General features: G+C 41.8%; 1 protein-coding gene across 1 annotated transcript in view; it reads right to left on the bottom strand.

Annotated features, from left to right (window-relative positions):
• The window catches only part of niban1a (niban apoptosis regulator 1a), a 141,864-nt gene extending 117,975 nt beyond the window's left edge, over nucleotides 1-23,889 (bottom strand). Inside the window, exon 1 of the mRNA XM_059984521.1 lies at nucleotides 21,815-23,889. Within this exon, the coding sequence (XP_059840504.1) occupies nucleotides 21,815-21,866 (52 nt within the window). The 5' untranslated portion in view covers nucleotides 21,867-23,889. The remainder of the gene's footprint in view (nucleotides 1-21,814) is intronic.
• Nucleotides 23,890-25,409: the final 1,520 nt, after the last annotated feature.

The following is a 25,409-nucleotide window of genomic DNA, read 5'->3' as shown; positions in this document are numbered from 1 at the left end:
AAAACAGAATTTCAAAACCTCATCTACAAATAGTCTATATGACTTTGGAAACCATCATACTAATTTAGACATTGGAGAGCTGAAGAGTATAGTAGCTTGAGGTGATTTTATGAAATGTCAACAATGATCTATTAAACATGTAGAACCATGCCTAAGCAAGAGTAGGGCATTCACTAAATGTGCACCATGTTTACCAAATTGGAAGTCACCAAAACAATTGTGAAATAGCAGAACTAGGACATTCGTGCTCCAAGAAACCTAACTTTCATGTTTCTCACATTCCCACATGGTAAATGCCACCTGCTAGGTGAGCAGCAATGATGACATTTTCTCATTGATCCTTGGGAAATGCATCTGTACTATTAAAGTCAACCATCCATGGCATTCTCATCCTTAAATGGGAGGCCAGCTGGGTCATCTCCAAAAAAAGAGGGTAGAAGGGATTGTTAATAAAGCAATTGTGGGCGGAGGGGCAATAGAGGGAGGAAGGCATAACAGTCCATGGGTCTCCCTTGGGCACAAGTGGTCACAAGCTCCTGTGAACATGGTAGTTTTGGGGTTACAGATCAAGGCATTCGTGAGTTTTCAGTTCACAGAGGCTCAGACCTGTACAGAAAGCTACAGGGGATGATCTTCAATCTAGTAAAAGTTATATCGCAAGTGGGGCACTTTATTTCACCACTAAAATGGGCATATTTTTTGTTCTAATTAAGTTCTTTCTTGTGAAAATTCTGTTTAATTTGTGCTTTTCTTGTGAATGCTGCTTATATGATGCTATGTGCCCATGATGCTGCTGCATGTATTTGTGTATATGATCAACTTCGAATTTCAAAACTTCTTGTTTTGCTGTGTGTTAAAATATATTCAAAATGTGTGCACCTTCAATCCAGTTTTTCCTCAGGTAAATAATAATGATGATGTTGTCATCATATGTATAAACATCGATTAGGGAAGTGACATCTGTGCTAGGGTGAATTGCAACAGGAAGTGTCCAGACCAATGGTCTGATGGTCAGGACCTACCACCAAATGTGCAGAAACCCTGGGAGAAGTGCTCACATACCAGGCGCACAAGATGTTTACACATAAATGGTAAAAATGGATTTTCTCTGATCCAATTACGTGGATGCATTTGAAGTTTTAGTTTAGTGGTTTAGTGTAAAAGTTACATAAAATTGGCAAACAGTGAAGAACAAAATGCATTCCTAGTGTTATACATCTTATCTACTTAACTTACGTGATGAATCTGTTTCATCTTTAGAGAGAACATTCTAAGGGACTTCAGAAGATTAAATGGAAGCTGGAAGTTATTCCTAGACCCTTCAGTTTCCTACCTCATGCTTAGACCAACAAGAGGGATCATCAGAAAACAAACCATTCAGAGACTGAAAATAAAACTCATTTAGAAGGTGGTTGATTATTTGAGATGTTTATTACTTTGAGATAATTTAGATCAAAAATCCAACATTACACTGTTTTTATGTAATTCATGAGATTTGTAGTTCAACTGAACTGCTATAATTTGTAATTGAAATGCTGCAATTTATATGAACTGGATATTTATTTATGTATATTTTAAATTTATTTATTGAGATACACCGTGGAGTAGATCCTTTGAGCCATGCTGCCCAGCAATCCCCTGATTTAACCTTCATCTAAACATCAGACAATTTACAATGACTAATTAACCTACCAGCTGTTACATCTTGGGACTGTGGGAGGAAACCAGAACAGCCAGAGGAAGCCCACACAGTCAGAGGCAGACCATAAAAACTCCTTACAGATGGTGGGGGGAATTGAACCCAGGGTTGCCTGTACTGTAAAGTGTTCCCTAACCACTACGCAAATTTATACTTTTCTTGTGAATGCTGCTTATATGATACAAAATACCTGTGATGTTGCTGCAAGTAAGATTTCTTTGCGCTTGTGTACAAAGAAATACATTTTAATTCCATGGCATACCCAGTGTGTTTTAACTTTAACCACAATAGCTCAGTTTCCACCTCAGTTGAAGGGTTCACATGCTTTTGAAAATTGACACTTTGTTGGGAATATGAAAAGAGTGTTGGGAGAATGCCCCTTCTGTTACACCAAGTGTCATACTAATCATTGTATCATTGACCACACTTGAAAAAAATGGTATTTCGTTGCCTGGAATGCATCTGTTATGTACTGAAGTCCCATAAAGCACCATATGAATGCAAGTCTTTTCTTTGGCAAAGGAGCTGATTGAATAGAGTCATTTGTTTCTATCTCAACTTTGAAGTTTCTGTCCAATTTGCAAACAGGAAAAGATTGCTTTTTTTGCAGACATTTGTTTACATTGGCAAATTCCATAAAATTCTCAGTGATCTCCTGTAGATAGAATAAATGCAACAGAACAGGCCATTCTGCCCAAGTAATTCACCATGCATCCATCACTTGCATGTCCTTCCATTCCATTACACTCACCCTGAAATTACATGGAACCTAAATTTTCTGTTCTCTAACATTCTCATCTAGTCTGCTTTGAAATCATTTGAGCAATTTGCCTCAATTACTTCCTGCGGTAGAGAGTTCCACATTCTAAGAAGTCCCTGAGGGAACAATAATTCCCTAACTCTTACTTACTTCTCCTCATTTTGGATTTTTTCAAACACCATACATGATCATAAAGACTTTCCTCATGTACCCTATGCCTTTTTCTCATGCTAATTATCTTTCTGCTTTTGGTGCACCTATCAGAAAACTGATTTAATAAATTCTATTTTATGAAGAACACTTTCTGAGGATGCCATTTGCTTTATCACAAACTACTGGCGTTAGCTTGACGATTGAAAGCAAAGTGGCAGGTCACTAAAGGGGTGGCCCTGACATACTTAATACAGCTACTACTTTACATCTCCAATGTTTAATCTTGACCTCCTGAGCTACCTACAATATCGAGAATTTACGTATTCTCTCTGTATGTAGAAAGGTGCAGGAGCACAGATTCTTCGTTCTGCTAATGTTTCCTCCCACACGGCAAAGGTTAATTAGCTACTGTGAAGCATCGCTGGTGTGTAGGGGATGAGTGGTAGAATATGGGGGCAGTTAATAAAAATGTAGGGAGAATGAAAAGGGTTTGGTGGGCAGCACAGATTCAGAATGTCCTCGGGCCTTGTTCCATGCTGTGTCAGTCTATGGATCTGTGGCACAAATCTACAAAAAGGACGTGGTTTCCTGAGAATTATCTGAAGGGACACGGAAGTAGTGAAATTGTTAAATTTTGTTAGTCATCTGCAAATAGCAGATGTTTCTGAAGTCTTAATTCATAATGATTCTGCTTTTCCCACAAAAATCTGTGATCTCACATTAAAAATGTTAATTAGTTGTTTAATTATCGAGTTTACTACTAATGCAGACCTACAGTAAATATCATTTTGTATGAATACCACACACAGTTGTTGAAACATTATAGAATATTGTTTCACAGAGTCACGGAACACTGCAGTACAGAAATAGGCCACCCAGCCCACTGAGTCCATGCCAAACCATTAACCTGCCTAGTTCCATCGACCTGCATTGTCCTCCATAGCCCTCCCATCCATGTAACTGACCAAATTTCTCTTAAATATTGAAATCAACTCCACATCCACCACCTCCACTGGTAGCTTGTTCCACACTCTCACGGAGTGAAAAAGTTCCTTCTCACTTTTCCCTTAAATATTTCACCTTTCACCCTTAACTCATAACCTCTAGTTCCAGTTTCACCCAACCTCAATGGAAAAAGCCTGCTTGTATTTATCTTATTCATAATCCACATCATTTTGTATACCTCTAACAAATATCCCCTCAATCTTCTATGTTCTATAAAAACAAGCCCTAACCAATTCAACCTTTCCCTATAACTCAGGTCTTCAAGTCCTGGCAACATCCTTGTAAATTTTTTCTGTTTTCTTTCAATCTTATTTACATCTTTCCTGTAGGTAGATGGCTAAATTTGCACACAATACTCCAAATTACGTCTTGCAAAAGTCATATGCTATTTCAACATAACATCCCAACTATTGTACTCAATACATTGATTTATGAAAGCCAGTATGCCAAAAATATTCTTTATAACAATATCTACCTGTGACACCACTTTCAAGGAATTACGGACCTGTATTCCCAGATTCCTCCATTACACCACATTCCTCAGTGTCTTACCACTTACCGTGTAAGACCTACACGGTCTTCCTGATCCTCCTGAAGTGCAACACCTCACACTTGGCTGCATTAAGTTCCAGCTGCCAGTTTTTCAGCCAATTTTTTTCGGCTGATTTAGATCCTGCTGCAAGCTTTGATAGTCTTCCTTGCTGTACACTACACCTTGAATCTTCTTGTCATCCACAAATTTGCTGAACCAGTTTATAGATGATAAATAACAGTGGATCCAGCACTGATTCCTGTGGCACACCACTAGTCACCTCCAATCAGAGAGGCAACCATCTACATCTACTCTCTGGCTTCTTCCTTGAAGCCAATATTCAATCAAATACACTACCTAGAATTGAATGCCAAGCGACTGAACCTTCTGGACCAACCTCCCTCGCAGAATATTTTCAAAGATCTTGCTAAAGTCCATGTAGACAATGTTGCCTTGCCTTCAACAACTTTCCTGGTAGCTTGTTCAAAAAACTCATGACATGACTTATCATGCACAAAGCCATTTTGACATCCCTAATCAGTCCCTATCTATCGAAATACTTATATATCTGGTCCCTTAGAATAGCTTCCAATAACGTTCCAACTACTGATATCAGGCTAACCAGCTGAAAATTTCCTGGCTTATTCATAGCGGATTTCTTAAACAATGAAACAACACTAGTTATCCTTGATCTTCCGGCACCTCACCCATGGCTAAGGATGATTTAAATATCTCTTCCAGAGCCCCTGCAATTTCTGCATTCGTCTCACACAGGGTCCAAGGGAACAACTTCATGGACCTGGAGATTTATCCAATCTAATTTACATCAAGATAGCAAATACCTCCTCCTCTGTAAACGAGACAGGGTCCATAACCTTGCTATTGCATTGCCTCACACCTATAGAATCTGTGTCCATCTCCCGAGAAATTACAGATGCAAAAAATCCACTTAAGATCTCCCCCATCTGTTTTGGCTCCTCACATGGATCTGTACCTACTTCCAAGCACCTTAAAACTGTGCCCTCTCGTGTTAGCCATTTCAGCCCTGGGAAAAAGCCTCTGACGATCCACACGATCGATGCCTCTCATCATTTTATACACCTTTATCAGGTCACCTCTCATTCTCCATCACTCCAAGGAGAAAAGGCCGAGTTCGCTCAGCCTGTTCTCATAAGGTATGTTCCCCAATCCAGGCAACATCCTTGTTAATCTCCTCTGCACCCTTTCTATGGTTTTCACATCCTTCCTATAGGGAGGCGACCAGAACTGAGCACAGAACTCCAAGTGGGGTCTGACCAGGGTCTTATATAGATGCAACATTATCTCTCGGCTCCTAAACTCAATCTCACAATTGATGAAGGCCAATGCACTGTATGCTTTCTTAACCACAGAGCTAACTTGCACAGCAGCTTTGAGTGTTCTATGGACTCTGACCCCAAGATCCCTCTGATCCTCCACAGAGCCAAGAGTCTGACCATTAATACTATATTCTGTCATCATATTTGACCTACCAAAATGAACCATCTCACACTTATCTGGGTTGAACTCCATCTGCCAAGCCCTTCACACTACCCACAACACCCCAAGCTTTGTGTCATCAGCAAATTTACTCACCCATCCCTCAATTTCTTCATCCAGGTCATTTATAAACATCATGAAAAGTAGGGGTCCCAGAACAGATCCCTCAGGCACACCACTGGTGACTGACCTCCATGCAGAATATGACCCATCTACAACCATTTTTTTGCCTTCTGTAGGCAAGCCACTTCTGGATCCACAAAGCAATGTCCCCTTGGATCCCATACCTCCTTACTTTCTCAATAAGCCTTGCAAGGGGTACCTTGTCAAATGCCTTGCTGAAATCCATATATACTACATCTACTACTCTACCTTCATCAATATGTTTAGTCACATCCTCAAAAAATTCAATTAGGCTTGTAAGACACGACCTGCGCTTGACAAAACCATGCTGACTATTCCTAATCATATTATACCTCTCCAAATGTTCATAAATCCTGCCTCTCAGGATCTTCTCCATCAATTTACCAACCACTGAAGTAAAACTCACTGTCTATAGCTTCCTGGGCTATCTTTATTCTCTTCCTTGAATGAGGGAACAACATCTGCAACCCTCCAAACTTCCGGAACCTCTCCGGTCTCAATATGAACACTAGATGCAAAGTGTTCCCCTACACAAGCCCCTACCACCTGCCTGTCTCGTTACCTAACAGGAGAGCTAGTATCATACTCTCTCTAGTTGTGACTTCTATGTACTGATTAAAGAAACTTTCCTGAATACATCTGACAAACTCTTTCCCGTCCAGCCATTTTACAGTATGGGAGTCTCAGTCAACATGTGTAAAGTTAAAATCGCCTGCTATCACAGCCTTATGTTTCTTGAAACAGTCTGTGATCTCTCTAGAAATTTGCTCCTCTAAGTCCCACTGACTGTTGCGTGGTCTATAATATAATCCCATTAACGTGGTCATACCATTCTTATTCTTCAGTTCTACCCATAAAGCCTCATCAGATAAGTCCTCCAGTCTGTCCTATTTGAGCACTGCCATGACCTCCTCTCTAATGCCTCTTCTCCCCCTTTAACCCCTCTTGCTCCATCACATCTAAAACATGGAATTCTGGAACATTGAGCTGCTAGTCTTGCCCCCCCCCCCACAACCAAGTCACAGTAAGGGCTACAATGTCATAATTCCATAAGCTGATCCATGCCCACAGCTTGTACGCCTTTCCTATAATACTTCTTGCACTGAAATATACACAGCTCAGAATATTAGTTGCACCATGCTCAACCCACTTGATTCCTGTTACGTAGGCTAAACAACATCTTTCTCCACAACCACTCCACTATCGATTCCAGTGCTCTGGTTCCCAACGCCCTACAACCCCTCCCCCATGCAGCACTCTTATCAAATCTTCCCGGCAGGTTATTAGTCCCCTTCCAGTTTAGGTGCAAACTGTCCCTTCTGTAGAGATTGCACCTTCACTGGAAGAGAGCCCAATGATCCAAAAATCTGAAGCCCTCCCTCAATGACCAACTCCTTTGTCAAGTGTTAAACTGTATTATCTTCCTATTTCTGGCCTCACTAGCACTTGGCATGGGTAACATGAGATCACAACCCTGAAGGTCCTGTACTTTAACTTAGCATCAAACTCCCTGAACTCACTTTTTAGAACCTCATCACCTAACCTACCCATGTCATTTGGTACCTGCATGGACCATGAGCTCTGACTGCCCACCCTCCCACTAAAGAATGTTGTGGATCTGAGATGTCCCTGACTCCAGCACCCAGGAAGCAACAAACCATTCAGGAATCTCGTTCCAGTCCACAGAACTTTCTTTCTGTTCCACTATCTAACGAGTCTCCTATCACTACAGCTCGCCTCTTCTCCACACTTCTCTTCTGAGCCACAGAGACAGACTCAGTGACAGAGATCTGACTATTGTGGCTTTCCTCTACCAGGTCATCCCATCAAACAGTATCTAAAGCTTATTCCCGCCTCTCCTCCTGATGGTCAGTGTCCAGCATCAAGTTAGGGAAATACAAATGATTGCAAACATGTTTACAGTTCATTAAAATAGATCAGTATAGCACAGAAACAGGGTCTCCAGCCCATGATGTCTGTGCCAACCATAATGCATATTTAATGCGCAGATCTGCTTGCATATGGTCATCATCCCTCAATCCTCTGTTCATTGATGTGTCTAATTAAATGCCTTTGAAAGGCATCTTTCTCCACCACCACCCTTGGTACTAAATTCTGGTAGACGATTTTTAAACTTTCCCCCTCTCATCTTAAAGCTATGCACTCATATTTGACATATCCATACTGGAATAAAAAGATGCTAAATAACAATCTTGTGTATGTCTCTCATAATTTTATACACTCTGAAACTCCAGAAAAAAATAAGTTTGTTCAATCCGTCCTTATAGGTAATATTCTCTAATCCAGGCAACATACTGGTAAACCTCTAGGCACCCTATGCAAAGCCTCCAGATTCTTCCTGTAATACAGAAACGGGAACTGGACACCATATTTGAAGTGTGAACTGAAGTATTACACAGCTGCATCATAATTTCCTAACTTTTATACTCAACATCCCATCAATGGAGGCAAGCACGCCAGATGCCTTCTTTGCCACCATATCTATTTGTATTGCCATTTTCAGGGAGACTGTAAGACCATAAGACATAAGAGCAGAGTTAAGCCGTTCAGCCCATCGAGTCTGCTCCACCATTTCATCATGGCTGATACTGGATCCCATTCAACCCCATACCATTTCCCTTGATGCTCCGACCAATCAGGAAACTATCAACTTCTGCTTTAAATATACCCATGGAATTGGCTTCAACTACAGTCTGGGGCAGAACATTCCACAGATTCACCACTCTTCCTCCTTACTTCTGTTCTAAAAGGTCTCCCCTTAATTTTGTGACTATGCCCTTTACCCCCACCACAGGAAGCATCATCTCTACATCCACCTTATCTAGTTCTTTCAATATTCAATAGATTTCAATGAGATCCCGATGCAATCTTCTAAATTCCAGTGAGTACAGGCCCAAAGCTGCCAAACTTTTCTCATTTGCTTCCCAGAATCATCCTGGAGCTATAGACTTATACCCAAGGTCCCTCTGTACATCAATTTTCTTTAGGATCCTGTCATTTAATGTATGTTTTTCTTTTACATTTCACTTTGCGAAGTGCAACATCTTGCACTTGTCTGGATTAAACTCCTTCTCCCATTTATTTGCCCCATTTGCAACCAATCTATGTTCTGCTCAATCCTTTGACAACATTCATCACGGTCCATTACTGCACTGATATTCATGTCATTTGCAAACATACTGATTAGTTGGTTTTTGTCTAAATCATTTTTATATATTACGAACAACTGAGTTCCCAGCACTGATCCTTCTAGAAGACTGCTGGTTACAGACCGCTGGTCAAAGAACTCTCTTCACCACTACTCTCTCTAAATCATTTGAAGGTAATATTTTTAAAACATGATTTTATTATGATCATTGTATTTATAGTTTTATGGAGTATGACTTAGGAGTTTAAGATGAAATTCAGGACTTAAGCAACAATTTTTCAGTCAACCACACAAGCTGCAATGTGTAGCTGATGTTTCTGTCTATGTCACAGCTTCTGTCAAAGACAATTTCAACTGTTTTTAAATATTTCTGGTAATTAGAGGTATTTCAAGGAAATGGAAATAGATTTAAATAAATAATATTTTAAAATTAAAAGGTCATAAATATTTTTAAACGCATTTAACAGACAAATTTTAAAAGGCCAAATCACCTATTTTCAACTTTCTGATCTGTAAATTCGCATTAGAAACTTCAATCAATGCTAACATAAAACTCATGAACTAGATACAAAGACTACCTGGTCACTCAGCAAAGCATGTCAGAGCTGTTTCTCTGGAATCCGTGCTGACCAGCAGTATAGAGGAAGGCCAGATCACCAGCATCTGACCTTCAGCACATTACATATTTCAATGCTGACTCTAACAGTATTGTCAGCACTGACAGTCCTCTCCAGAACCGCTGGTTGTCGTGGAGTGTCAGCTGAGCCACTAACATAAGGGTGGATAGTGATTTGCTCAATATCTGATAGTTTCAAAGCAAGGGTCACATTACACAACCCACCATTTGAGACTCGCTCCTTGCAGATAGCATTATATTCACCTCCAAACATTTCTGGTGAATTTTGCTGTCAGCCAGTAAAATTCTCTGATACATGCAGTAAATTTGACAAGCGTCAGCATAAAGAAGTCACAAGTGCAGGCATTTCTCCAAACATTTAAAAGAGTAAGGAAGTACTTCACAATGTGAATTGTTTCTGATAACTTGGCTCAGATATTACCAACTGAACACATCTTACTGTGAAATGGAATGTTGGTGGCAAAACCCCAATCACCATTGGCAAGCTTATTACATGCATCTGGAACAAGAAATTATCAAATTAATCAATGTGTAAAGACCAGACTTACGTATGTATCATCTTAAGACTGTAAAAGCGGTGTTACATTTTAAATTCGATGCAAATGGAGCCATTTTGCGGTATTATTAAGAACCACGGTGCAATAAATTACTCCACATTATCCATTAAGATCTCAGATATCCTCATACATTTATGAAGTCTGCTGATCTCCTCTACAGAGTTTCATATGAACCCTGCAGCAGCATGTGCTATTAGAAAAGAATTATCAAAGAGCTGCGCCAGTTATCTTTGGTGACAACATTTATTTTCTCTATATATGAAAATGAAATTGCAGAGAACACACTGACACCCATTGAAAATAATAGCTCTGTTATTCTTCCCTGACAACCATATCTATTTTGGAGATTAGTATGTTACACTCTAATTAATGATATTCTGTTATACTTCTCAGATGTACTTTTTGAGGAATAGAAAGTAGTTACTTTGCATCTGCTGAAATGGTTGTATCATTAGTTTTCTTAAATTAGAGGCTTATGTCACAGTGATAATCGTGAACATTGTATTTTTTCACACCATTAAATTACCATACATTATACAACTTTGTTTCCTAATATTTTGCCTACATATTAAAGGAAATGGATGAATATTTGAAAACCCTGTATAATTTGTGATGAAACAAAAGGATATTAAACATCTGAATTAATTCTCCTAATTTATAACATTGACAATCCTGTACATAGACAAACGGAACTCAGTATTTGTTCCAGTGCAAAGAAAAAACAGGTCACAAAAGAATATAAAGGGAGTTAATGGACATTTGAGTGAGAATATGTTGAAGGGTTAGCAGGAAGTAGGGAATGAGGCTTATGGAGGTTTTGACAGTCAGTCCTTCTGACTTGCTGACTTGTTTCCACGGTGGTTGCTAAGGTGACAAAGTTATTTCCCATGGTAGGGGATTCTAGGACAAGAGGGCATGACTTCAGGTTTGAAAGACGTCCTTTTAGAACTGAGATGCAGAGAAATTACTTTAGACAGAGGGTGGTATATCTGTGGAATTTGTTGCCACGAGTGGCTGTGGAGGCCAAGTCATTGGGTGTATTTCAGGCAGAGATAGTAAGTTCTTGATTAGCCAGGGTATCAAAGGGTGTGGGGTGAAAGCAGGGGAGTGGGGATGACTGGAAGAATTGGGTCAGCCCATGATTGAATGGCAGAGCAGACTCGATGGGCCAAATGGCCTACTTCTGTTCCTATTTCCTATGGCCTTATAGACGAGTGAAGGTACCATGGAAACCACAGACTATTCCACAGATGGTGCAGGCGCTGGCTGACAGAGCAGTCAGTAGGTGGGGGCCACTGGGTGCCCCTGACACATGGACTCTCAGTCCCTCCAAATGCTCTACACTGTGGGCGTAGTCCAGTCATTCCTCAGAGTCAGTGGGATGTTACATTTCTCAAGAAATCTCTGAGCATGTCCTTGAGCATTTCCCTCTACCCACCTGCCTAATTCTCCCTATGACAGAACTTAGAAGATATGTTTCAGGTGTAACCACTGGAGATGTTGGTCTGGGACAGAACATTCAACAAATTCCGGTGAACTTCCAGGACGTTGAGGGTGCAGCATTGGTGGTACACTTCCAGTGCTTTGAAGTGCTAGTGCATGTAAATCATGTCATAGAGGCATGTGGAGGGTCGTGATCGCCAGGTATTTGTGTTTGCGGCAGGTCTGAAGTCATGATCTTCAAATATCCTCTTCTTCAAGGGACCACCGATGTCTGCCTTTGTTTATTGTTGACTCCTGAGAGTTGGGACATGGTCCAGGATTTCCAAGGACTCACCATAAATCTTTCTACTGTTATAGGGCAGTGAGCTGCAGCAGGGCAGTTGGCAGGGAACTTCCCTCTCGTATGCTTCAGTAAAAGTACTGATGGTGGCTTGGAGCTCGGACCTGAGTGTGCAGAAATGTGAATGTTAGCTGCATGCACCAGCTTGACTACAGAGATTTGGATGGCCTTGTTTCTGAAGTCGAGTCAGTAGTTGTTAAACAGCTTCCCATCAGCTCAGAACACTGCCTGTGAAATTTATTAATGAGATGTAACATTCTGTCAAAAAAAAATCAAGAGCAATTACTTGGCCTTTCTTGACTTTGGTCCTGCCTGAGAATGGTTCAATCATTAACCTGTTGGTCAATACCTGGTTGGCATTCCATTGGGTTTAGGTATGCACCGGGAGCCAGAATCAGGAGCAAGTGCCAAAGTGTGGATATGTATGGAAGTGTAGCAGGAGTTGGGGTGCAAGGATAGAGTAAGATGTCTGTCTGCAGTAAAAGATGTCAGTGTTTTGGTATGCAGACAGAGAAGGGAGTCATGGACATGGTTGGAACTAGAAAGTGGAAATGAGTCCTTATACATAGTTACACTTGGAAACTATAGTAAGGAAGCTGGGAGGGAATTAGTGGCCCAAAGGTCCCCAAGTTTGAGAACCCATGTTGGTATATGTGTAGGAGCAAGCATGTCCATGCCAGACATGATTTACACATGCATATATTAATCTGTGAGCATTGATACCCATGCAGCAGAGCCTGGTCTCCAGTCAACTTGGGCTCCCTTGCCAATTTATGAAGACCTTGCTCTAGGTGGCAGACGGTATACAACAGCTGCTCTATGTTAAAAAGGACCACCCACAGGCATTTGCCATCCTATAGCTTGAAAATGAGATCTGGAATGTCAGAACCCTCATGAAGAAACTCAACAGTAATAAATCTGAACACCACTCTATTATCCAACTTGGAAAGTCAAACTCGCTGACACGAATATTGGTGTACCGCACGAAATAAGATAGGAAAGAGGTGGCCAGTTGAAAGAACAAGGCAGTGGGTAAACCACCTTCTGCAGAGCCAAACAGGAAGAGGAATGTCATCTTCACAGAATAAAATTTGCCATTAAAAATAATGAGGCCCAGTATCTCAGTGACTTGTCCAAGTCCAAGCAGGGTGTCTACTTCAATCTTGAAGGCACACTGATCCAAATCCCAAAGGCAGACAGATTGTTCCACCTGTACGACTTCAGTGCCTGCGTGCAAAGGGAGTCATCACACCGGCAAGGCATGATTGACATGGAAGGAGTGGGGAGGGGTAACTCCAATGGATTCTTCTTTTGAGAAAATTCATCAATAAGACAAACACAAGATATCATGGCTACACCTCCACCTCCTTCCATGCATTGGCACCTGTTGGTTTCAGTCACGAAGGGATTGGTCTGCTGAGAGCTGCCATAGATCCAATGGGTCAAATGGGCCTATATGAATTGCAATTACTGCTCTTCCCTAATTACTCAGTTGATAAATCAGAGCTCAGTGTGAATCTATGTCAGACAGATGAAAATCCAAAATCTGTTTTTCTAGTCTGGCCTTTCGGCCATTGCTGGTCTCTCAAACTTTAACCCCAGTTTCTTGAAGAGTCATGGTCTCCTCATTACATATCCCTTCACCATCATACCTGATCAGACCGCAGTTACAGCACAGAATTTCAGAGTGCTGAAGTAAATTCATTGCACCTACTCAAATGCTTTTTAAAAGCTACCAATTAGTCACAGAGTTTCTCCTTCTCCTTTGTTCAGCAAAGTCATTATTTTACACCTATACTTCAATATCTGCTTAAACCACCCAATATAAGACCATCAGACAAAGCAGCAGAATCTGGCCATTTGGTCTATCGAGCTTGCTATATCATTCTACCATGGCTGATTTATTATCCCATTTAACCTCATTCTCCTGTCTTCTTTCAGTAACCTTTGATGCCCTGACTAATCAAGAACCTATCAAACTCTGCTTTAAACATATTCAATAACTTGGCATCCACAGCAATGAATTTCACAGATTCACTACCATCTGGCAAAAGAAATTCTTCCACATCTCTGTTCTAGTCTGAGGCTCTGACCTCTGGTCTTAGACTGAGCCACTATTGGAAACATCCTCCCTATATCTGCTCTATCCAGACCTATCAATATTCAATAGGTTTCAATGAAATCCCCATCAATTCTTCTGAACTCCAGCAGGTACGAGCCTGAAGTCAACAAACACTCCTCATTTGTTAACCCTTTCATTCCCAGAATCATTCTCAAGAACTTCCTATGGACCCTCTCCAATGCCGCCACAACTTTTCTTGAAATAAGGGGCCCAAAACTTCTCAAAATACTCCAAGTGCAGACTGACCTTATAAAGCCTCAACATCACATCCTTGCTGTTATAACCTAGTTCTCTTGAAATAATTGCTAACATTGCATTTGCCTTGCATACCACCAACTCAGCCTACAAGTTAATCATTAAGAAATCCTGCACAAGGACTGCCAAGTCCCATGAACCTCTGCTCTTTGAATTTTCTCACCATTTAGAAAATAGTCTATGCCTATATTCCTTCTACCAAAGTGCATGACCATAAAATTCCCTACAATGTATTCCATGTGCCACTTCTTCATTCATTCTCCCAATCTGTCCAAGTCCTTTTGCAAATTCCTTGCTTTCTCAGCATTACTTGCCCATCCACCTATCTTCCTACTGTCTGCAAACTTGGCCACAAGTCCATCAATTCTGTCATCCAAATCATTCACGTATATAACATGAAAAGAAGCAGGCCCAACAGCAACCAGCAGCCAGTCAGAAAATGCTCCCTTTATTCCCACTCCTTGCCTCCTGCCAGTAAGCTAATCTTCTATCCATGTAATATTATGGGCTCTTACCTTGTTGAGCAACCACACGTGCAGCACTTTGTCAAAGGATAATCCAAGTAAACTACATCCACTGACTCTCCTTTGTCTATCCTGCCTGTTATTCGCTCAGAGAATTCCAACAGATTTGTCTGGCGAGATTGTCCCTTAAGAAAATCATGCTGACTTTGGCCTATTTTGTCATGTACTCCTAAACCACATCCATAACAATGGACTCCAGCAACTTCCCAACCACTAAAGTCAGGCTAATTAGCCCATAATTTCCTTTTCTCTGCCTCACTTCCTTCACAAAGAATGGAGTGATATTTGCAACTTTCCAGTCATCCAGAACCATTCCAGAATCTAGTGATTCTTGAAAGATCTTAACTAATATCTCGACAGCTACCTCTTTTAGAACCTTGGGGAGTAGAACATCTGGTCCAGGTGATTTATCTACCTTCAGACCTTTCATCTTCCCAAGTACCTTCTCCTTAGTAATTGTAACAACATTACTTCTGCCCCTGATGCTCTCGAAATTTTGACATAGTGCTAGTGTCTTCCATCATGAACACTGCCATAAAATACTTATTAAGTTCATTCACCATTTCTTTGTCCCCCATTGTTAGATCTCCAGCATCATTTTCTAGCGGTCCAATATCCACTCTCACCTCACTTTTGCTCTGTATATATATATGAAAAATCTTTTGATAGCCTCTTTGATATTAGTGGCTTATTTATCTTCATATTCCAACTTTTCATCTATTTGTAGAACTGCGCATTTGTAATGCGCCTATCACACTGTAATTTCTTTTGGAATCAATTAAGTATTTATCTATTTTTTCTCTTCTTCTGGCCTTTTTCGTTATCTTCCATTGGTTTTTAATAACTTCCTAATACTCTAACAAACATCTAATTTTTGTCATATTGTAAGTCCTCCCCTTTGCTTTCACGCTGTCTTTGACTTCCCATGTCAGCATGTTTGCCTCATCTTCCCTTAAGAATGTATCTTCATCTTTGGGATGTATCTATCCTGCACCTTCCAAATTGCTCCCAAAAAATACCATCCATTGTTGTTCTGCTGTCATCTGTGCTTATGCCCTCTTCCAATCAACTTTGGTCAGCTCCCCTCTCATGCCTCTGTAATTCCCTTTACTCCACTGTAATACTGATACATCTGACTTTATCTTCTGATAAATCGCAGGGTGAATAGTATCATATTATGATCACTGGCTCCAAAGGGTTCCTTTACCTTCTTAATCAAATCACCGAATCATTAAACATCGAATCCAGAAATGCCTTTCTCCTAATGGGCTCAACCACAAGCTTCTCTGTAAAGCTATCTTGTTGACGTTCTACACATTCCCTCTCTTGGGATCCTGCACCAACCTGTTTTTCCCAATTTACCTGCACATTGAAATCTCTCATGACTATCATAACATTGCCCTTTTTACATACTTTTTCTATCTCCCGTTGTCATTTGGATCCCACATCCTGGCAACTATTTGGAGGCCTGTATAAAAATTCCATCAAAGTCTTTTTACACTTGCAGTTTCTTAACTTTACCCCCAGGTATTCTATATCTATTTGGGCTTGCTGGTGGTGTAGTGGCATCAGCATTGGACTTCAAGGCAGATAGTCCTGAGTTCAAACCCAGTTGGGTCCCAACCTGGGCAGCAAAGACATCTGTGTGGAGGAAAGGCCTGGCAATCTACTTCCATATCTTGTCATGAAAACCCTATAGACCCTATGATCCATGAGGTCACAAAGAGTTGGATTTGAATTAACGACTGATAAATTTTATATCTTCAGATTCTCTGTCACTTCTTTCTAAGGATTTGATTTCATTTTTTACCAACATAGCCACCCCAACTCCTCTGCCTACCTGCCTGTCCTTTTGATACAATGTGTATCCTTGGATGCTGAACTCCCATCTATTACCTTCTTTCAGCCATATCTCAATGGTATCTGCCAATCTCTAATTTTGCTACTAGATCATCTACCTTATTCCGTATGCTGCACACATTCAAATATACCACTTTCAGTCCTGTATTCATCACCCTTTTTGATTTTGCTCCCATACTACACTTAAACTCATCTCACTGACTGCAATTTTGGCCTATCATCTGACTGTCCTTCCTCACAGTCTCAGTGCACACTGCATCTACATGTTTGTCCATTGCCCCATCCTCAGTTCTATCATTCTGTCTTTCATCTCTGCCTCCAAATTAGTTTAAACTCTCCCCAATAGCTCTAGCAAGTCTACCCTCAAGGATATTGTTCCCACTCAGGTTCAGGTGTAATCCGTCCTTTTTGTACATGTCAAACCTTCCTCAAAAGAGATCCCAATGACCAAAATTCTGAAACCCTGCTCCCACACCAATTCTTCAGCAATGTATTCATCTGCCAAATCATCCTGTTCTTATCCTCACTGGTGCATGACACAGGCAGCAATCCAGATATTACTACATCAGAGGTCCTACTTTTTAGCTTTCTGCCCAACGTCCTATATTCTCTCTTCAGGGCCTCTTCCCACTTCCTAGCTATGTTGTTGGTAGCACGACTTCTGGCTGTTCATTCTCCCCTTTAGAAAGCTGTGGACCCAATCCAAGACTCCCCTGGCACCTGGGGAGCAAGATACCATTCAGGTGTCTTTATCATGTCCATTTAATCTCCTGTCTGCTCCCCTAACTATGGAATCTCCTGTCACTAATACACTCCTCTCCTGTCATCTCCCCCCTCCCACCCAACTGTATCCAAAGCAGTATACTTATTATTGAGGGGAAGGCCACAGGGTTACTCTGCACTAGCTGCCTATTCACTTCCCCTGTCCTGACAGTCACCCAAGTACCTGTCTCCTGCAACTTGGATGTGATTGCCTCTTACCTGTAGCTCCCATCGATCACCTCCTCATTCTAGAGGATGAGCTGAAGGTCATCATGCTGCAGCTCCAGTTCCTCGACACGGTCTCTAAGATGTTTGGTTTGGTTCACTTTGTGCAGATGTAGTTACCAGGGAGACTGGAGGTCTCCCAGAGTTTCCAGATCTTACACAAGGAACATAATACTAATGCTGAACCCATTCTCAGTGCACCAGCTATGTACTAACAGAGAAATAAAACTTACTAGAATCTTATTTAGAACCTCCTCCTGTTCTTGCCCAATCTGTTGAGCCAAAGCCAGACTACTTTAGCATTGCCCTGCTCCAACAATGGCCACTCTCACTGTGAAACCGGGACCCCTCTTGTCCCCTTATTAGGGAGAGAGAGAGCGCCTGTGGTATGTCAAATACAGGGTGAACAAGTAGACTTTGGGGTACAGCAAATCTGTGTCCTTATTGATACCTTGCTGCACGTTTGAGTGCTTGGTGGGGAGCGCTGATGCCTTTTTGCTGGTGGGGGGAGATGTCATTGCCTTGCTGCTGTTTGTGCATGGGAGGGGGGAGCTGGGGGGATGACTTTGGGGGTTCTAACATTTAACTGTCATTCATTCTTAGGGGCACCCCTCTGTTTTCATGGATGTTTGCAAAGAAAAAGGATTTCAGGATGTCTATTTTATACATTTCTCTGACATTAAATGTAACTATTGAAGAAACACAATCAAGTAAGGCTCAAAAAGTGGTATTGTTGTGTCATGGCTCCAGGGCTTGGGGTTTAATCCTGACTTCTTTGTGGTGTTTGCTCATTCTCACTGTACCTGTGGGGATTTCCTCCAGCTACTGCAGTTTCCTACCTCCTATAGATGCCTGGCAAGCTAATTAACCACTATAAATTAACCCCAAGTGGAAGTGGCAGAAGAGTCATGGAGAGATAATGGGCATATGAAAATTAGCACTGTGAGAGAGACAAGGGGAGAACGCAACTGATTGGATTGCTCTGTTGGGAGCTAGTATGGACTTGATAGACCTAATGGCCTTTTCTTGGGTCATAATCAAGACTGTACGCTCTATTGTCCAATGTTCATCCTGGTGGTTCCCTGGTCAATAAACCTGACATTGGCTTAGAAGGTTCAGCAGCCTAATTCAGCTGCAAAAACCAAGTATTAGATCCTGAGGAATGAGTCTGCAAATAAGCTTACCATATTAACTGAGGGGCTGTGTACTTGTCCAATTTTGTCCCCTGGCATACTGGAAATAAGATAGCAGAATAATTTTAAAGTCTGGTAGAGTGGAGTTGAGTTGGGTCATAACCTGGTAGATTGCTGATTATGGTCTTCCTTCAACACTGCGCAGTGTTCCCATTGGAGAAAAAACATTTGGATGCATTCAAATACTGCATGGATTGGCTGGGAACTGTAGGGTTTAGCAAGGCTTGTTTCTGGGAAGAGAGAACACGTCTCAGAAAGATGGAATTCGGCCGTTAGTATATAGAAGAGGGTTTTTAAAACGTGTTCCCAGTTTTGGGCTATAAAGATGCAGAACGGCAGGAGGGACGGACATTTCCTGCGCTGTGCCGCTGGGAGTCAGTTTCTCCCTGTGCTTCTTCACGGGAGACTTCATCCCAGGGGTGATAAATCTGCACTGTTACATAAAAAGCGGTTAAGTGTTGATTTAGGCATAAACGGAATAAAAATGTTCGATCTCTTTGATGCATCATCAATAACTCTAGGAGACGGGAGGTGAACGATAGGCTTTTATTAACAGCAAAAGGGAGCATGGCATCTCGGAGACTGAGGGAGGAGCAGTGCCCCAATCGCCTTTATACAGGGCTCTGTGGGAGGAGCCACGGGAGCAGTCAGCAGAGGGGTGTGTCCAGACAGGTATATGTAGTTCACCACACTCTTTAATTGTTTCAGCACGAAAACATTATTATTGTTTGGACATAATGAAGAAATTCTGAGGATAGGTTTCCTGATATACCTAATATTCACTCTGCAATTTGAAGGGTCCTGCTACTATCTAACTTTCAGTGATTTTCACGAATAAAGCCAAAAGTGTAAGTTGACACATTGGACAATTGTGCTGCCCTCTTGGGCTCAGCTAATTTACCAGGGGCAGAAGGAAGCCTCTCCTCACATATGTCCATAACATTCAGCTTGTCACCGTCCATCCTTGCGGTGAGATTTACCACTCCACCATTTTACCAGTTATTTTGGGGACAATTAGGCAACGGGCATGAAATCATCAACCCAGAGAAAGGAACCATACAGTTAGTGACCATCAGTTATAAAGCCAGAGAAAGGCCCCAGTCTGTAATGCCGTCAACCACATATTAATCCCATCGTTGTGCATTCTATTTATTTTCTTTAATCTGCTTGTCAATCGTGCGGGTTTTTATATTATTCACATGTTAAAGGTTAACAGAAAAATAAAATTGGAAAACAGCAATAGTAGAAAATGTGAAATCCTAGAAGTGGGCCCCAAGAGAAGACAGCAGCAAAGTAATTGTGGGACCCCAGCGCCACAAGGGAAACCCTCCTGATTAATTAATGCTTTTAAGCTAAAATTACAACCGCCACTTTGCCTTCATCGTTGAGCGCTCCAATTACTTACAATGAAGGTAACTGTGTGATTTAATGGGAACTCCCCTGATCGCACGGAACAGGGCAGCGCCTCACACCCACTGAAGTCTGCGCTCTCGATGCAGTAACTGTAAAGGCATTTCCCCCAAATGTTCCAAACGCATCGGCGCTGCTTGCTCCTTCCTTTTGTTGGCCGTTGTTTGTGAAACCCGCTTCCTGGACTGCATTTTAAATGCAATGGATTTAGTGCACGCATCAGCCCGCGGCTGCTGGCGGAACAGCCGCCACGCCACGTCTCCATCTCCTCTCACTGTCACATTAATACACGATAAATTACTGACTTTAGCGTCGGAACGAGACCAACGTTATTCTTTTAGTCAGCCGACTAACTCAGAAATGATCCTGCACATCGATGTAATGACAATTTCATTTGGACTGCATAATTTTGCTCTCTTTTGCCCCATTTATCAAATGTAATTATTTAATATATTTTATTGTAACTCATAGTTGTTAAATAAATTATGCAGTGCAATACGCTGCTGCGATAAAACAACAAATGTCATGGTTCTGATCTAACAGACATTGGCAACCTTCGTGCTTGCACCAAATGCTCTGGCGCGGCAGCCACTGAGATCCACACAGATGTAGGTGTCACGCACCTCCAATTGACGTAAACAGCGAGTAAATAAAACCATTTAGCAATTCAGCACAACGGTTAAAGTTATACCTCCGGGGACAGCAACGGCCAGCCAGCTCTAAAGTGGCTCCTTTATTCTGATAGGCCACGCGGCACAAGTGTATAGGGAGCTCCAATTCCCAGCGGTTCAGAGTGTGAAAACATTGCTGTCCCCTGTTCCCCAAATGTCCACAGCAACCGCCGCGATCTCAAACTCGACAATGCAACCTGTATACTATTTTCAGCTGGCCGGTACGTGAAAACCGAAAATTCAGAATTTTAATAATTATAAGGAATAATGGGAGACGCTAGTAATTAACCCTTTCATATGTATGACTAAAGTCAAACACTGCTTTCATTCTCGAAGCAGGTAGTCCTCGCTCTGGAAAAGACCGCAGATTTTAAAGCTTTTTTTCGGCAGACATCTTCTACGCGAGTCAGCATGAATCAAGTTTTCCGCTGGAGTTGAGAGTACCATATTTCCCTCCCTACACACAGTGACACCATTCAACTTTCGATCTCTTGCGGCTCTAGGGAGGATAACATTACTGGCTCAAAGTGTCTGGGTTTCCAATCTAAATTGGTCATAACCGGGCATGAATGGATGGCGTATCCACGAAGAGTTGAGACGCGCACGCCCGCACAAACCCTCCAAGAGACGGGCTGGCAAACAAGCCCGTATTATTACTACGGATTAGTTTCATTCGTTGCTCATTTTTCCACACTAACACAACGTAACACAATTCTCTCGGTTTCCACTTGTCAAAGATTAACATCTAACAGTACATCAGATTGAAATACTTGATAGTTCGTTCTTCGCCGCGCTACAACCAAGAAAGTTAGCTCTGTAAATAAATCATCCTCACCTCGGATATAATTGCATTTACTCTCATCCAAGCTGGAGACAGATCCGCCCATTATGCCGAGACTAAAATATCGGCCGGAGCGCTGAAGATATGCTGAACCACGCCGGACCGAGACCGTCAACCGCGGAACACGCCGCCGAATACTACCCTGTTCATTCTGCTATTATAATTAACTTCCTGAGAAAAGTGACCGCCTTCACCCCGCCCCGTTCCTCAACTAAATCAATTACATTGGCCTAACACAACAAGAATAACTGTCGGCGAATGACTAACAATAACTAAGCGATAGATTGCATAACGTAGTTACATGTCTGCTGAGCACTAATGTCTGCCGTAGGTACTTTACCAACTTGTGTCTATGCAAGCGCGTTCCTCAAGTTGCCAAGTGCAATTTCATTCCAAGCGGTCGGAAGAAGAACTCCGCGGATTTGCCTCACTAACCAGCCCTCATAAATAATTTCGCCACTGATTTAGGATTGTGCCCCTTTCCGTAGGTGGGCCAGGGTGGCACTTAGCACTAAACTTGCCAGTTTTGTATTTCAAAGGATAAAACAAACTTCCTTGCAATATACACACAAAATGCTGGTGGAACACAGCAGGCCAGGCAGCATCTATAAGGAGAAGCACTGTCGACGTTTCGGGCCGAGACCCTTCGTCAGGGTGCAATAGGCTGAGTTCTGCCAAAAATAATTACAAGTAAACTTCTGAGACAAAATGGACAATTCTATATTTGCTATTGCGCTTAGTTTTGATCTTGGAGAAATCAAACTGGTTTCCATTTCAACCGGTATTTTATAATCTCGTCCTGATTACATTTAACACCCTCCCTCAAATGACAAATCACTACTCCTCCCCACTGAATAGCACTCTCCGATCTAGTTGCGCCAGGCCACCGTGGCACCGGTACGCGTGATTTCCACACGGGTCTTGTGGAGACAAAACCCCCAGCTGTGCCCTGAGCACTCCTTCCTGTCTGTGCGGCAACACGATCCTGCTAAATAAGAGAGACCGAGATCTGGCAGATGAAACTGGGCGTCCATGAGATCCCATGGACCGCCAGCAGCGGCAGAGATGTACACAGTAACCACTGGATCCTTCATATTCCCCACTCTATTGTTACAACCAAATCTGACTCCATCAGCAATGTCGAAAGGCAAGTTGACAGCAGCACTGGACTCAGATGAAAACCAAGTGCCAACTCGGTGAAGCTGCAGGGCGTAGGCACATAAAGCCCAAATAGCAATCACAGCCTACTACAGACAGAAATGAGTGATCCCACAACCTACAAAATAATACTAACAAACATGAGGACTCTTCCAGCCCTGATGAAGAAACTCGGCCCAAAACTCTTTTCCACAGATGCTGCCCGACCTGCTGGGTTCCTCCAGCATTTTGTGTGTGCTGCTTGAACTATACTCTAATACCATTGGAAGGAGGAGACCCAAGAAGCTGTTGCAAGTGTAACAGTGTCTCAGCAACTCCAGCACCCTGGGTTCAATTCCAACCTCTGGAGCTGTCTGTGTGAATTTTGCATGTACTTCCTGTGACCAATCCAGGTGCTCTGATGATCTGGCACATCCCAGATGAGCTGTTGTTAGGGTAACAGACAACAGTAGGCGGATGATGGGGAAATCAGGATGGAGTTGATGGATTGGTGTGAGAAGTAACATGCGGATGTAGGAGGAAGGAATGAAATTGATGAGGCTGCTTTGAGGGAAATTATTGGTTCAGTGGGTTGAATGGCCTACAACCACGTCAGGAACCAGCATCTGCATTCTAAATATAAGGTTGAAGCACTTATAGTTGAGCAATGATAAAGTGCTGAGAGGGTGATTCACCTTGACTTCTTCATCCAATCTCTGCCATCACAGAAGACAGTCTTCAGACATCCAATTTGCTCCACGAGATTTCAAGAACCAGTTGAGGGAAGCTGATGCAGTAAAGACTAAGGAATCAGGCAATATCCCAGCTGTAGGACAGAAGATCTGCACTCCTGAAGCAGCAGAATGTTTAGCCAAACTGCTCCAGTACAGTTACAACAGTGGCATCAGCCTAACAAAGTCAAAGCAAATTTATTATCAATGTATGTATTTGTCACCATATACTACCTTTACAGGAAAACAAAGAAATGCAATGGAGTTTATAAAAAGCTCTACATAAATAAAATCTGACAGACAATGAATGTGCAAAAAAAAAAGACAAATTGTGTATATAAAAACTTAAATAAATAATATCGAAGAGGCAAGTTGTAGAGTCAGTGAAGGTGAGTCTGCAGGTTGTGGAATCAGTTCAGAGCTGAGGTGAGTGAAGTTATCCACACAGGTCCAGGAGCCTGATCATTGTAGACTAATAACTGTTCCTGAACCTGGTGGTGTGGGGCACAAGGCTCAACACAGCAACACAGAAAACACAAAGTTCAGCAGCTTCGGCGGTGTCTAGGGATTGAAATGGACGGTTGACATTTTCGGTCAAGGCCCTTCATCTGTGCTGAAGTGGCAACTATCTATTTCCGTCCATAGATGCTGCCTGGCCCACCACGTTCTACAGCCTTTTCTGTGTTGCTCCAGACTGCAATTTCTCACGCCTCCAGTGTGGAAAATGACTCAGGTATGTCCTCTTTACAAAAATAAACAGGAAAAATCCAATCCAGTTTATCTCTACCTAACCATTCAATTCTCAATCATCAGCAAAAACAAGGAAGATGTTATCAAGAGCTGGAATATGTGATTAATGTAGGCTTGGTGTAAAAGGATGGCTGAAGATCTTTGCTGACTCAGTGAGTCAAAGGGGCTATTTCCATTCTGCATAACTCTATGGTTTATATCATTGCGTAAAGCTAGTTCGATGATATCATGGAGTTGTTGAACCATTCAGTGTTCAGTACTTCAGTTGAAGTGAAGTATTCCCTGGCCTGATGTCCCATGCATATTTTCCTCTTTCTGTTGCTTCCCCAACTGAGTGTTGCAGCATTAACAGTTGCTGTTGAGGGCCAACCTATTGCTAAATTACTTTTAGTAGTTTATTGTTCATATTAACCCTGTTATTAGAAAAGTTAATCCAACTGATTGTTTTTCGTCTGTCTGCTGGGAATTAGGTGTTTTTTTTTCTGTATGTTGTTCCTTTAGTCATTGAGTAAGAATAAATGAGAATTCCTATTAGAGTATGGCTCTAAAACAAACTTCAAAGATTACTGAGAGAAAATTAAATTATTCACTCCTGCTTTGATGCACTTTAAAAAATAACTGACAGTAATGCTGGTATGGCTAGCATTTAGTGTCCATCCTGAACAGGATTTGGGAAGATTGTACTTTATGAATGAGAGATTTAAGATTAAGAATTGACCATCATCATTTACCTTATGTGTAAGCAATGTTTTCTAACATCACCCCTGAAAGGTCTGGATGTACTTTTAAGATGATGCACCATGACCCTAAACTCCACAACCAGCAGAAATACAGGGACTTCCTCGCTGTCTACATTATCAGTTTCACATTGTGGGGTCATTCAGGTGGACTGCTTATACAAGATGGCATTAAGCTTTATGAAGATGCATTCACCAAAGCAAGTGGAGACATTACATTTCTTTATTGTGCCT

Source organism: Hypanus sabinus, chromosome 11 (assembly GCF_030144855.1).
Source record: "Hypanus sabinus isolate sHypSab1 chromosome 11, sHypSab1.hap1, whole genome shotgun sequence".
NCBI lineage: Eukaryota > Metazoa > Chordata > Chondrichthyes > Myliobatiformes > Dasyatidae > Hypanus > Hypanus sabinus.
The sequence above is the reverse complement of the archived record's forward strand: the minus strand, read 5'-3'. Positions and strand labels throughout refer to the sequence as shown.